At 38.2% G+C, this 13933-nt stretch overlaps 1 protein-coding gene across 2 annotated transcripts in view; it reads left to right on the top strand.

Moving 5' to 3' along the window:
- Nucleotides 1-13933, top strand: part of eml5 (EMAP like 5) — a 77548-nt gene that overhangs the window by 58249 nt on the left and 5366 nt on the right. For both annotated transcript variants that reach the window (XM_052530552.1, XM_052530551.1), the window contains 11 exons: nucleotides 191-367; nucleotides 2636-2837; nucleotides 2965-3091; nucleotides 8603-8681; nucleotides 8881-9010; nucleotides 9190-9288; nucleotides 10239-10259; nucleotides 10418-10591; nucleotides 10674-10882; nucleotides 11762-11919; nucleotides 12034-12148. In XM_052530552.1, the coding sequence (XP_052386512.1) occupies nucleotides 191-367; nucleotides 2636-2837; nucleotides 2965-3091; nucleotides 8603-8681; nucleotides 8881-9010; nucleotides 9190-9288; nucleotides 10239-10259; nucleotides 10418-10591; nucleotides 10674-10882; nucleotides 11762-11919; nucleotides 12034-12148 (1491 nt within the window). The remainder of the gene's footprint in view (nucleotides 1-190; nucleotides 368-2635; nucleotides 2838-2964; nucleotides 3092-8602; nucleotides 8682-8880; nucleotides 9011-9189; nucleotides 9289-10238; nucleotides 10260-10417; nucleotides 10592-10673; nucleotides 10883-11761; nucleotides 11920-12033; nucleotides 12149-13933) is intronic.

The following is a 13933-nucleotide window of genomic DNA, read 5'->3' as shown; positions in this document are numbered from 1 at the left end:
TATGGAAATAAATTCTACCAATTGATTCTAATTAAAAGTGTTGCTCGATTCCAGTTATTCTTCACAACGTACAGCTTTAAAACAAACTGTATATTTTGTTCTAAATAGCGGAGCACTTAGTGTTTATATTAACTTAATAAGTCTGCCTTTTGTTGTAAATATCTTTTCATGCTGTCTTTTCCTTCCTGAGGTGGACAAGATCGACTGGAGCACGTGGACGTGTGTGCTCGGAAGTTCCTGTGAGGGAATCTGGCCTGTGGTCAGTGAAGTTACAGAAGTTACTTCCGCATGTCTTAGCAATGACAGGAAGTTGCTATCTACTGGGGATGACCTTGGATATGTCAAGCTCTTTAAATATCCAGTCAAGGTTAAGAAAATGTTATTTTCTCATTACGGGATGGTTGACCCCAAAATGAAAATTTGTCATCATTTTCTCAGCCTTATGTCATTCCAAAAAGTATGAATTTCTTTTATTAAGCTGTGAAAGAAGATATATATGTATATGTACTGTACAGGTGCTGGTCATATAATTAGAATATCATCAAAAAGTTGATTAATTTCCCTAATTCCATTCAAAAAGTGAAACTTGTATATTATATTCATTCATTACACACAGACTGGTATATTTCAAATGTTTATTTCTTTTAATTTTGAGGTTTATTACTGACACCTAAGGAAAATCCCAAATGTAATACCTCAGAAAATTAGAATATTGTGAAAAGGTTTAATATTGAAGACACCTGGTGCCACACTCTAATCAGCTATTAACTCAAAACACCTGCAAAGCCTTTAAATGGTCTCTCAGTCTAGTTCTGTAGGCTACACAATCCTGGGGAAGACTGCTGAATTGACAGTTGTCCAAAAGACGACCTTTGACACCTTGCACAAGGAGGGCAAGACACAAAAGTTCATTGCAAAAGAGGCTGTCTGTTCACAGAGCTCTGTGTCCAAGCACATTAATAAAGAGGTGAAGGGAAGGAAAAGATGTGGTAGAATAAAAGTGTACAAGCAAGAGGGATAACTGCACCCTGGAGAGGATTGTGAAACAAAACCCATTCAAAAATGTGGGGGAGATTCACAAAGAGTGGACTGCAGCTGGAGTCAGTGCTTCAAGAACCACTACACACAGACGTATGCAAGACATGGGTTTCAGCTTCGCTTTCCTTGTGTCAATCCACTATTAAACAACAAACAGCATCAGAAGCGTCTCACTTCAAAAAGGACTGGACTGCTGCTGAGTGGTCCAAAGTTAAGTTCTCTGAAATTTTGCATTTCCTTTGGATATCAGGGCTACAGGAAGACAGGAGAAGCACATGATCCATGTTGCTTGAGGTCCAGTGTAAAGTTTCCACAGTCAGTGATGGTTTGGGGTGCTGTGTCATCTGCTGGTGTAGGTCCACTGTGTTTTGTGAGGTCCAAGGTCAACACAGCCGTATACCAGGAAGTTTTAGAGCACTTCATGCTTCCTGCTGCTGACCATCTTTATGGATATGCAAATTTAATTTTCCAACAGGACTTGGCATCTGCACACAGTGCCAAAGCTACCAGTACCTGGTTTAAGGACCATGGTCTCCCTGTTCTTAATTGGCCAGCAAACTCTCCTGACCTTAACCCCACAGAAAATCTACAGGGTATTGTGAAGAGGAAGATGTGATATGTCAGACCCAACAATGCAGAAGAGCTGAAGGCCACTATCAGAGCAACCTGGGCTCTCATAACACCTGAGCAGTGCCACAGACTGATCAGCTCCATGACACGCCGCATTGCTGCAGTAATTCAGGCAAAAGGAGCCCCAACTAAGTATTGAGTGCCATACATGTTCATACTTTTCATTTTCATACTTTTTATTTTCTTTCTTTTTAGTTGGCCAAGATTTCTAAAAATCCTTTCTATGTATTGATCTTAAGTTTTTGAATGTAATTACCATCAAAAAGTTTATTTATTTTACTATTCTAATTATATGACCAGCACCTGTATGTATTTATTTGTTTTTATTTTGGATCAAGATTTATTTTTATTTTTTGATATATACATTGAACAAAAATGATAATTTGATTCTTTGAAAAAATATTTGTCTGACAAATATATTCGTTTTTCTCAAATTATATTTAAGGTGTGGGTCAAACCTCACATTTTGTTTTAATAGTAAAAGTAGAATTTTCATTTTTCACATTTTGTTACTCAATGTTTAATTTAGTTTACGTTCTCTGAATAAATGTTTATCCTCATGTTTTTTTTTTTTTTTTAATATACATTGTATGTAGTTATTTACTAAAAACACCAGAAAAAATGAATAAAACCCATAATGTTTTCTGCAGTCAGTAAAACTAGCCACTATTTGTTCTGCACCTCAAAATTGTTAAAAAAAATAATAAAGATTTATTTTTGGCCATCTGACTATAGAAAAAAATACAAGAAGTGAAGTAGTTGTTTTTTTTTTTTTTTGTATGGAGAGAGTTATGTTTTAGACAATCTGAACAAAATGGGTTTAAATCAGAAACCTACTGTACTTTAGAAAATTAACTTTATATAATTGACAGATTTTTAGTCTTTTTTTGGGGTGTAGGTGGCTCTCATTTTAGATATATTAAATTATAATTTACCATACCTGTTAACATTTTCATGATCTCAATAGGGGAAATACGCAAAGTTTAAGCGGTACATGGCCCACAGTACCCATGTGACTAATGTGCGCTGGTCACATGACGACTCTTTGCTGGTGTCGGTCGGTGGCTTTGACACCTGTCTGATGATCTGGAGCCATGAGACCGAGGGCTGTCGAGAGGCCAGACAGTGTGACAGCGAGGAGTCAGACATCGAGAGCGAAGATGATGGAGGTGAAAAAGATCGTTCATAAAGAACAGTTATTACTGTCATCCACTGTCATCTACATTTAAAGAGGGTAGCCATCCATCATACGATGAAATGTTCATTTAAATTCTGTACGTCTCTCCATCTGTGTAGGGTATGACAGCGATGTAACTCGGGAGAATGAGATCATCTATGTAATCAAGGCCTTATCCACAAACGTGCGATCCATGACGGGGGTCAAACCCCACTTACAACAGAAGGAGCTGTCGGTAGATGAAAGGTAAGTTAGGAATCACACCCAATGTGGCGTCGATGTTTATAACAACACTGTGTACAGTTCTGCCATATAATGTGACAGTAGTTACAGAATTATTACGAGATTTTTACGTGAAATCACTGTCTGCTTGTCAGAACTGGCTAGATTTTTTATGTCAGTTACATCCCTAATAGAATTGTTTTAAATACTAGCAAATATACTGAATCCCATTCGTTTTCAACTTTATTGCTTCTCTGAGCTCTTGTATTTTAAATTCACCACCACTCTACCACTAATATGACATTTTGAATAAGCTAATGTTGGTGGCAGATTCTAAAGTCAAACTATTTACTGTCTTCTGTTTCTGATTCTGTCTTTCCAAACTGGAATATCAAACCGACATTCACAGGAATGCTCCTGATTAAATACAAGTTTATCTTATCTTACCTTACCTTTCTTACTATGGAAAATTTTTAGATTTGGATTTGCTTATTGAATATTGCATTTACAATAAAGCACTTACAATTGAGGTCTATGGGCGAAGGCATTTCCCTGTAATTGGATTGCATTCAGTTTCAAAGGTGTGGCCACAAGCTTCATATATTATGGGCCAGATTTACTAACAGCTTGCGCCAGTGCAAACCCTCATTTGAAGTTAAAAAATGAAATGGAAAAATTATTTACCACCCCAAAACAGCATGTCTTAACTCAATTTGCGCTTGAAATGGCTGCGATTGTTGCTGAAAACAGAGGGTGTGTGTAAAGATCTCATCTCTTTGCTGCTGTTCCCCTCCTAAACTGCAGTGGGCGCTCTCCTCAAGCCTCTATGTAATGCTCCCTCCAGGCCTCCAGATGGCACTTTAACCCCCAACTCGGTGCTCTCTACTCCTGCAGTTGGCGCTTTGTTCACAAGCATACTTACGAACTTGCGATGTTGGCAGAAGTCGGTTTTGGTTTACTTTCAAAATCACATTACCCAAAATGTCAGAATTTACTAGATGTCTCCAAGATCTGCCTAAAATAAACATCAGCGACGTTCATCGTATCGTTGATGCCGCAGGCAAAGTTTGGAGATGCCATTTTGGGAGATATGAAAGTATCAGGCGGCAAGGAAGTTGACCGGAAGTTGAAGTCGGCTGCGTGCCGTCATCTTGCATTACCATACAGACAGGAGGAGAAGCTCGCAGGCAATTAACTTAATATGGCTTACTGGCGTTACATTTTAAAATACTATACAAAATAATTAATCAGAATACTTACTCCTGCTCACTCACGCAAAAGAACTCCCCGCTCAAGATTAATGATGGCAGTTTGCACGCACAGCTACTAGAAGATTTACATCTGTCAGACAGGTTGCTGACGTCATCAAGCTTCGTTTGAGTCTGCGCGTCAGAAACGGAAGTGCTAAAAAACGCTAAAAATGGGCTTCAATTGTCTCAGTTGTTCCAATGGGGTCGCTGTGTCCATTTCTTTTACTGTCTATGGAAAGTATGCCAAAAACTGATATCTTGACTTCTGGCGACAGTGAAAGTTCATCACCACGCTTAAGCTCAGAACCCATTGTATCTACATGTATTCCTGCTCAGTACTCTCCTCTTTAGCCCTGGTTCCCCTAACCTGTATCTTGCCCTTTATAAGTCTTCTTGTTCCCTGCCATTATGTTCAGACTTGAACCTATGTACTCCAGTCAATGGATCTCAAGTTAAGTTTGTGGCCTATTGCACCTGTTTGACCTTTGTGTCTATTAATATTCCTCTGTTTTGGGGAAGCTCTACTATCCTAGTTTAAATGTACTGTGTAACCTTGGTTTCTCAAGTAAAGATTATTGTATTTTTTGGAAGACTCAAGTCTCCTGGCTCGTTACTCTTCTGCCCTTGAGTTCTGTTGTGTGGGAGTTGGTTCAGTAGAGAACACACCACTCTTAGAACAGCATTGACCTTGGTTCGAGTCGGGCCTAAGGTGATCTCATTACAGCGCATGGCAGACGGGAGACATGTTTTTTTCCACTTGTGTATTAATTTTTAATTTTTAATATGTATTAATTTTTTTGGAATGCCAGAGGAAGACATTATCCGAACATTTCCTTATGCTAATTAGCTTTGATCTTGATAGATTGCTTTGGTCATTATGGAAATGAGATATTGCATCTGCATCCTTTAATTTGAGCATTGTCAGTAGATCCCCTGCAGAACTTTCCACTCCCATCAGTGCTTTTATGGATTTGCGCTCTTGCTTTAATTTGTCTTGTTTAGTAAATCTGGTCCTAAATAGGTTAAAGTGAGAACAGTGACCTTGATTATCAAAAGTTCATCCATTAATTCAATCTTAATTAAAATGCTACAGAAACACTGCAAATAAAAATGTATAACATTAAACTGACTTCATATGTTTGTGTTTATTTACTATTTTCTTGGACAAAGAAAGGACTTGAAGTCAAAAAAGTAAGGAACCACTCATTTAGAGTTTAAATTACACACAATTTTGTACTTATTTGTATAAAACTACATGCTTCACATAAAAACACATGCTTCATATGATTGATTATCTCGCCCATAGATTTCTAATGTAAATGCATAATACAATAAAACATTTTTTTTTGTCAAACTCAGAGATTAATCACAATTGAGCTTAAGTTGTATTGAAAAGATTTATTAACAAGTTTAACTACCACAATAGTTGAACAATGGTTAAAAACATTGAAAGCAATGAGTTGGTAACACTTGGGCTTTGAGTGACATGCTACCCTCATGTCTGTCTTTTCCAATTTTCCTCACTCCTCTGTCTGTCTCTGCGCTCCACTCCTCTCTCTCACCATGTGAAGGCAGGGCGTAGTCAGGTAAGAAGATCAATGAAAGTGTCATTTATTCAGAAAAGTTTCATGTGCTGCCTTCCCTCCTGCTCTTTGGGTGTTTGCTATACCGAACGGCAACAGCCATCATATTCATAAAACCGCCTGTCGCTAAGTTTTGCTCTTATTTTAAGCTCAAGATGCTTTAAAAGCAGGCAATTTCAGGCTTAAATTACAGCATTATTTTTATGTTACGTGATTTGCTGGCAGAGTTTTTTTTCATTGCTTTGAAGTGACTTTATCACTACTCTCTATTGCTAATTTTTTTACAAGAAATGTTGCTTCTTTGGCTGCTGGGAACTTAACTCATGCTTTGCTCCATGCATTCCCTCTGAAGACGATTCAAGGATTAGTTCACCCAAAAACTCAAATTCTGCCATCTTTCACCCGCATTCTGTTTCAAACCTTACTTTTTTCCAGTGAACACTAGGAGAAAGTTTAAGTAATGTAGTGGGTCACTTAGGATACATTATCCCTGTGACCCTACATAGGACAGGGAGTTTTGAAAATGTTTGGATGGATGGACGGATGGTTTCACTCTTTTTCATGCAGTGACAATAAATGCAAACTGAAAATAGCTAAATAAATAAAATAAATCATGCACTACATTAAAGTTTCATATGAAGCCAAACTATTTATTATTTACACTCGTTTGAAAGTGCAGTCCGATTTGTGTTTATTGAAATAACCTGATTTTCTGATTTACATGCAAATCAGTAACCTGGCAATGTAAGTAAATATGTTTACAAGACTATTCAAAACATGAAAAACTGGTTATTCCCCAGCGGATGTTAAATGAAGCATTAAAAAACACTGAATATTTCAAAATGTCAGCCTTTCACTCGCTATGGCTGGATGTGCTTAAATCTGCTGTAAAGGATGCTGACTGTCACATATTACACATGCGCACCTCAAAAAGCAGACAGAACGCAGGTTAAGTTGTTTACATGGAAGGCAAAATCAGGGTGTTGATTGGTTTATTTTTATTGGTTTATATATATTGGTTTATACTGACAATGGAAAAAGGTTTAATGCATTTACACGACACTACAGCTCTTAACCATGCAGAGCTTGATTCTTAATTCTCCCTTTGTCCCTGCCCTTACTTTGAGATTGAGCTAAGACAATTAGCTTGCAGTTCCCAAATTCCGGCTAATCTAATGTGGGTGGGTGGGCTTTCTGCATTTCCGCTGCCAAGCTCTGAAATAAACTACCAGAAAATCTCTGTGTTATCTCTTCACTCCAGACTTTTAAAACTGCTCTCAAAACTCACTTATTTACAATGTTCAGTTGATTGCCTGCCTTCATTTTCTCTTCTTTCCTTGTTTTGTGACTTATCTTCCATATTGCATATTAATTTCACCTCTGTCTGTCTGCTGCTTGGCTATTCAGATGTTCTATACTGTCTGTTATTTACCTTCCTAGCATCCTTGGGTATTTGCAAGGCGCTATATAAATAAAATGTATTACAAAGTGTACTTATAAAAGTGTATTAAGAAACAGTCATGAAAGCATGCTTTAAGTACACTTAATTGGCCTATTATTTCATTAATATTATATGATCTGCAAGTACAGTTAAAAAAATAGACTTGTAAGTTGTACTGTCAAATCGATTAATCGCATACAAAATAAAATGTTGTTTACATAAAGTGTACTGTGTGTGTGTCTAGGTGTATATATATATATATATAATACATTTCTTTAATATATAAATGTATGTGTGTATGTGTTTATTTATATATTATACATATAAATACTCACACACACATTATGTAAACACAAACTTTTATTTTAGATGCGATTTAATCAATTGCTCAACAGCTCTATGTGAAACTTCTGAAGCAGACTACAGGTTCATATTCAGTTCAGTTTAGCACACCTTTTCTCTCAGGGACTCACATGAATGTGGCTTGGAGAGTTAGATGAATAGCAACTTAATCATACGGATTTAGAAGACACAGAATATAGCAGTCATGGTTGCTTTTTGTGATTTTGGAGCTTGGCAGCTGAAGTCCACCTTCAAGTTCATTATATTAAAGAGAGTAGCCAAGACATTCTTCAGACCTTCACCTTTTGTGCTATAAGGAAGAAAGAAGATCACATGGGTTTGAAATAACATGGCAGTGAGTACGCACTTTGGGTGAACTATTTCTCTAAGAGTAAAGGAAATGAATTGACTGAACTAGTTTTAAACAGAACTGCTGCTCTGTGGGCCATTTTGTGTTTTGACACATGCTGTCGAGTCAACATGGACAACATTTATTCATTTTGGTTGTATTTTGTTGTACAGTGTCCCTGTGGTGTGCTTCTTTGTTTTCTGGAGCACTCGAGGGAACTGCTCAACTGACACACTTCTAATGTTTTCTCTCTCTGTTAATGCTGCTTTTAAAGAGGCTCGAGGTAAGACTAGACCGATCTCTCCTCATTGTTCACAATTTTTTATTGTTGTTTTTAATTTGCAGAGTTTTACAAAGGTTTCACCCAAACGTTTACTGTACATCACCATCTATCCCATCTAGAACTGACTCAGAACCTCTGTGTTTGGTAACATGTTACAGTGAAAACCTGAAGTGAAACCGGATCATCATTCACCAGATGTCTGGTGTCCTTTTCACCTGGTCACTGCCTGACCTCATTACTGCTGTAAGACTGATTAAGTAGCTGTGTTTTTTTGTCTTTGGGTGCAGACCCCCAGTGAGCAGAGCACCACCAATGCCAGAGAAACTGCAGACCAACAACGTGGGCAAGAAAAAGAGACCCATTGAGGTGAGTGATGGGCAAATCAGAATATGTTTGTATGCATAATACCTTCTTTCCTTTCATTTTCTGTCCTGTCCTTTCTAGCCTCTCTTGATTAAACTGCAGGACGGTTTCTCTGTGCATGTCCTTTCAAATCCTGAGAGCCAGACCCTCTGCTGTTGACATGTATTTGACTTCAGACACCCCTCTTTGACTCTCTCTGCAGGACCTGGTGCTGGAACTGGTGTTTGGTTACAGAGGCAACGACTGCCGTAACAATGTGCATTACCTTAATGAAGGAGCGGACATCATTTACCACACTGCCTCAGTAGGGGTCGTCTTAAATTTAACAACAGGTGGGGAGAAAACTAAAGGTGCTTGTCATATGTAATGCATGTTTAATACATTTAAATGTGCCAGAATGGGCGTAAGCAGCAAGCACAGTTTAGATATGGATTTTTTTCAATGAGGCATGACGACATGACAAAAAAAATGTTGTGGAGCATTATTTGTTTTTCTGTTTGTTTTCCTTCAGCCTGTCAGAGTTTCTATTTGGAACACAGTGATGACATTCTGTGCCTGACTATTAATCAGCACCCAAAGTTCCCCAACGTGGTGGCAACTGGCCAAGTAGGTACGTTTGTGAAAACATTTACCCTTTTCTTCTCACCTTGACTGCCCAGGTATTGACTTTGTCCCAGATGTTTCTCCTAAAATCCAACAAATGGTACAATGATACATAGAGTTAGAGTTATCGAAAATGAACATTGATAGCACAGGTCTTGGAAGAATTTGATGAGATAAAAAGATCACAATGAAATATACTTTCGATTTTTGACCACAGTCTGGTTCTGTGTTTTGGCAAATCTGGATGTCTGAAACTGAAAGGATACATGTATGAGATGGTTCCCGTGCTTTGCTGTGATTTATTGCCATTTCCACATGTTGCTTGGCACATTTGTTCTTAAAGCTGCAGTAGGTAACTTTTGTAAAAATATATTTTTTACATATTTGTTAAACCTGTCATTATGTGCTGACAGTAGAATATGAGACAGATAATCTGTGAAAAATCAAGCTCCTCTGGCTCCTCCCAGTGTCCTATTGCCATTTGCAGAAACTCCATCGCTCCCGGTAAAAAACAACCAATCAGAGCTGCGGTCCGTAACTTTGTTTGTGTTCAAAATGTAGAAAAATGTATATAATAAGCGAGTACACAATGAATCCATTTTCCAAACCGTGTTTTTAGCTTGTCCTGAATCACTAGGGTGCACCTATAATAAGTGTTTATATTCAGACTATTTTAGATTGCTTCGGGGGTACCGCGGCGGAGTAACCCAGTACCTTTGTGATTCTTCATAGACATAAACAGAGAGAAGTAGATCCGGCTACAATGTTCTTCCGCAAGACGCAAGCAGTTCTGTTTATTAACCGCTAGAGCGTCAAAAGTTCCCTACCGCAGCTTTAATAAGAAAAAAAAGCCAAATTTTGTATTTGGACAGTTACTTTTAATTATGCACCGGTGGTTTTAAAAATGATGAAATTGAAAGTTCCTGTTATGTTTAACTGCTGTTTTTGTTTACTTAGGTGATGCCGGTGATATGTCAGGTAAGAGACCGTGTACATTTAAAACCAAAAACAGTTGCAATGAAACATTGTCTCGCATTGACACTTGATTATTGAAGCACTGGCAAACATAAGAATTTTGCTTTAGAATACAGCTATATCACTTTACAAATCTAAGCAACAGATTTTTTTATTTTCAGCCACATCTCCTTCTATCCATGTGTGGGAAGCCATGAATAAACAGACCCTCTCTGTGCTGCGCTGTCATCATTCTATGGGCGTTTGCTCTGTAAGCTTCAGTGCCACCGGCAAACTGCTGCTTTCTGTGGGTCTGGACCCCCAGCACACCCTCACCATCTGGAAGTGGCAGGAAGGTACAGGTCAACAAACACACACACACACAGAGGTAACTCAGCACTCTGCTTTAAGGTTTGGGATCTGAAATTCTTTTCAAAGGTGCCGAAGTAGCAAGTCGGGCCGGTCACACCCAGAGGATCTTTGTGGCAGAGTTCCGGCCAGATTCGGACACTCAGTTTGTGTCAGTGGGGATAAAACACGTGCGGTTCTGGACGCTGGCCGGCAGGTCCCTGCTCAGTAAGAAAGGAGTGCTCAGCTCCATTGAGGATGCCCGTATGCAGACCATGCTCTCAGTGGCATTTGGAGCTGTAAGTGTTCTTCCGTTTCTACATGATGTTCAGCTCGCCTTATAATTGTTGTTAGAGATGGAGAAGTGAAGGCATAGTTCACCCTAAAGTTAAAAAAACCACGGTGCTCCAAACCAATACAAAAAGAGATTTTGCAGAATGTTGATAACATGAATGCAAATCGGAATGGAACTCTAACATAAGCTCTATATAATCAGTACCGTTCAAAAATTTGGGGTTGGTAAATTTTTTTTAAATGTTTTTTAAATATTCTCTTTTGCTCACCAAGGCTGAAGTAGTTTGATCTGCTTTGTAAAGGAAAACTTTATATATATATATATATATAAATGTAAATCTAATATATATAAAAAAAAAATTATGTATATATAATTATAATATTTATATTTTTTTATTGTTTTTCATTCATTTGTTTATAAATGTATTGTATCCTTGCCTAACAATAAGAAAAGTATTAATTTTTTTAAACAAACAAAAAAAGTATGCTCCACAAATTTTGAACGGTTATGTATGCCATATTTCAATTTACACACACACACACACACACACAGACAAAATGAATGAAATTTGAGAGTTGCAAAATAACGATCAACTAAAAATAGCATAAGACATCCCTTGATATGAATGTGTGAGTAGATATTTACGTATACATGCAAGCATGCGTGTACATTTGTGCATTTGTTTGTGCACTTGTGTGTCAGAGCTTAAATGGACAAGATCTTACCTCAAGAATTAATTCAAAACATTGCATATGATTTTAACAAATTAAATGATTCAGTGTAAAAGTATCACTGAAAGGATATAAAATGCTGTGCTTTGCCATGTTTGTGCTGTCTTTCTCTTAGAGGTCACTAGATTAGTGCAGGTTTGTTTTCTTTTCAGAATAACTTGACATTTACAGGTACCATTAGTGGAGATGTGTGTGTGTGGAAGGAACACATTCTAGTGAGAATCGTGGCTAAGGCTCACACTGGACCCGTGTTCACCATGTACACCACATTACGTGACGGGCTCATCGTGACGGGGGGCAAGGAACGACCGTAAGTGGCTTGACCTTTCCAGATAGCTGAAATATTTTGTTGTCTGAATCTGCATGAATGTTCTCAGAAGGTGGTGTAGTAAATGAGAGGATTCGTGTGGGCTATCCTCTGCAGGTCTAAGGAGGGAGGTGCGCTCAAACTGTGGGATCAGGAGTTGAAGCGATGCAGAGCCTTCAGACTGGAGACGGGTCAGATCATAGACTGTGTGCGCTCCGTCTGCAGGGGCAAGGTACAGCACTGCCACAGAGGATGAGAAATACTGGACCTCTGGGAGGACATTAAGAAGTTTAGCATATCTTATTTTTCCTCAAATTAATGAATATTCCTCAGTAGAAATGTGTGCCCCGTTATTTTTTTATTTAATATTAATGTGTTTTTAAAAGATTTAGTCCAATGGGTTATGCCTTCTGTGGGTTGATGATGTTTTGTTTTGTCCCCAACAGGGTTTTTAAATATTTTTTGATGATAATGTTTTTCTTTTTATTATTTTCTCTCTCTCTCTCTTTCTCTCTCTCTGTGTGTGTGTTACACAACAACTCACCCACACTATTTTTTTTATATATAATAAATAAATAAAATTTGTGGTTATTTTTTAAAAAAGATTTATACTTGTAATACCTTATAAAACTACAATACTATAATGCTTATTCAGCAAGGACTGTGAGGACTGTATTACAATAAAGGCATATGTAATGTTACATAAGAATTATATACATATAAACTTTCTATTTATCGAGGAATCCCGAAAAAAATAAGTATCACATTTCCACAAATGATTAAGAAGCTAAACTGTTTTCTGCATTCATAATAATATAAGAAACCTTTCTTTTATTCCATATTAGAATGATTTTTGAAGGATCATTTGACACTGGACTAATGGCAATACATTACATTTTAAAATGTATTAAATTAGAAAAATATTGTACTACATTTCCACAATGTTGCTGTTTTTACTGTAGTTTTGATCAAATAAGTGCAGCCTCATTGAGTATAAGAAACTTCAAGACTTCTTTCAAAACCTTACCGACTCTAAACTTTTGAATGTTAATTCAGCCAGACAGACGAAAGACAGACAGACAGACAGACAGACAGCAGACAGACGAAAGACAGACAGACAGACAGCAGACAGACGAAAGACAGATGAAAGACAGACAGACAGACAGACAGCAGACAGACGAAAGACAGATGAAAGACAGACAGACAGACAGACAGACAGACAGACAGCAGACAGACGAAAGACAGATGAAAGACAGACAGACAGACAGACAGCAGACAGACGAAAGACAGATGAAAGACAGACAGACAGACAGACAGACAGACAGACAGCAGACAGACGAAAGACAGATGAAAGACAGACAGACAGACAGACAGACAGACAGACAGACAGACAGCAGACAGACGAAAGACAGATGAAAGACAGACAGACAGACAGACAGCAGACAGACGAAAGACAGATGAAAGACAGACAGACAGACAGACAGACAGACAGACAGACAGCAGACAGACGAAAGACAGATGAAAGACAGACAGACAGACAGACAGACAGACAGCAGACAGACGAAAGACAGATGAAAGACAGACAGACAGACAGACAGACAGACAGACAGACAGCAGACAGACGAAAGACAGATGAAAGACAGACAGACAGACAGACAGCAGACAGACGAAAGACAGACAGACAGACAGACAGACAGACAGACAGACAGACAGACAGACAGACAGCAGACAGACGAAAGACAGATGAAAGACAGACAGACAGACAGACAGCAGACAGACGAAAGACAGACAGACAGTCAGTCAGACAGACAGACAGACAGACAGACAGACAGACAGACAGCAGACAGACGAAAGACAGATGAAAGACAGACAGACAGACAGACAGCAGACAGACGAAAGACAGACAGACAGTCAGTCAGACAGACAGACAGCAGACAGACAGACAGACATACACAGACAGACAGACAGACAGACAGACACAGACAGACAGACAGACAGACAGACAGAGACAGACAGA

The sequence above is a fragment of the Carassius gibelio genome, chromosome A17 (assembly GCF_023724105.1).
Source record: "Carassius gibelio isolate Cgi1373 ecotype wild population from Czech Republic chromosome A17, carGib1.2-hapl.c, whole genome shotgun sequence".
NCBI lineage: Eukaryota > Metazoa > Chordata > Actinopteri > Cypriniformes > Cyprinidae > Carassius > Carassius gibelio.
This window is presented reverse-complemented; position numbering and strand designations above follow the sequence as displayed.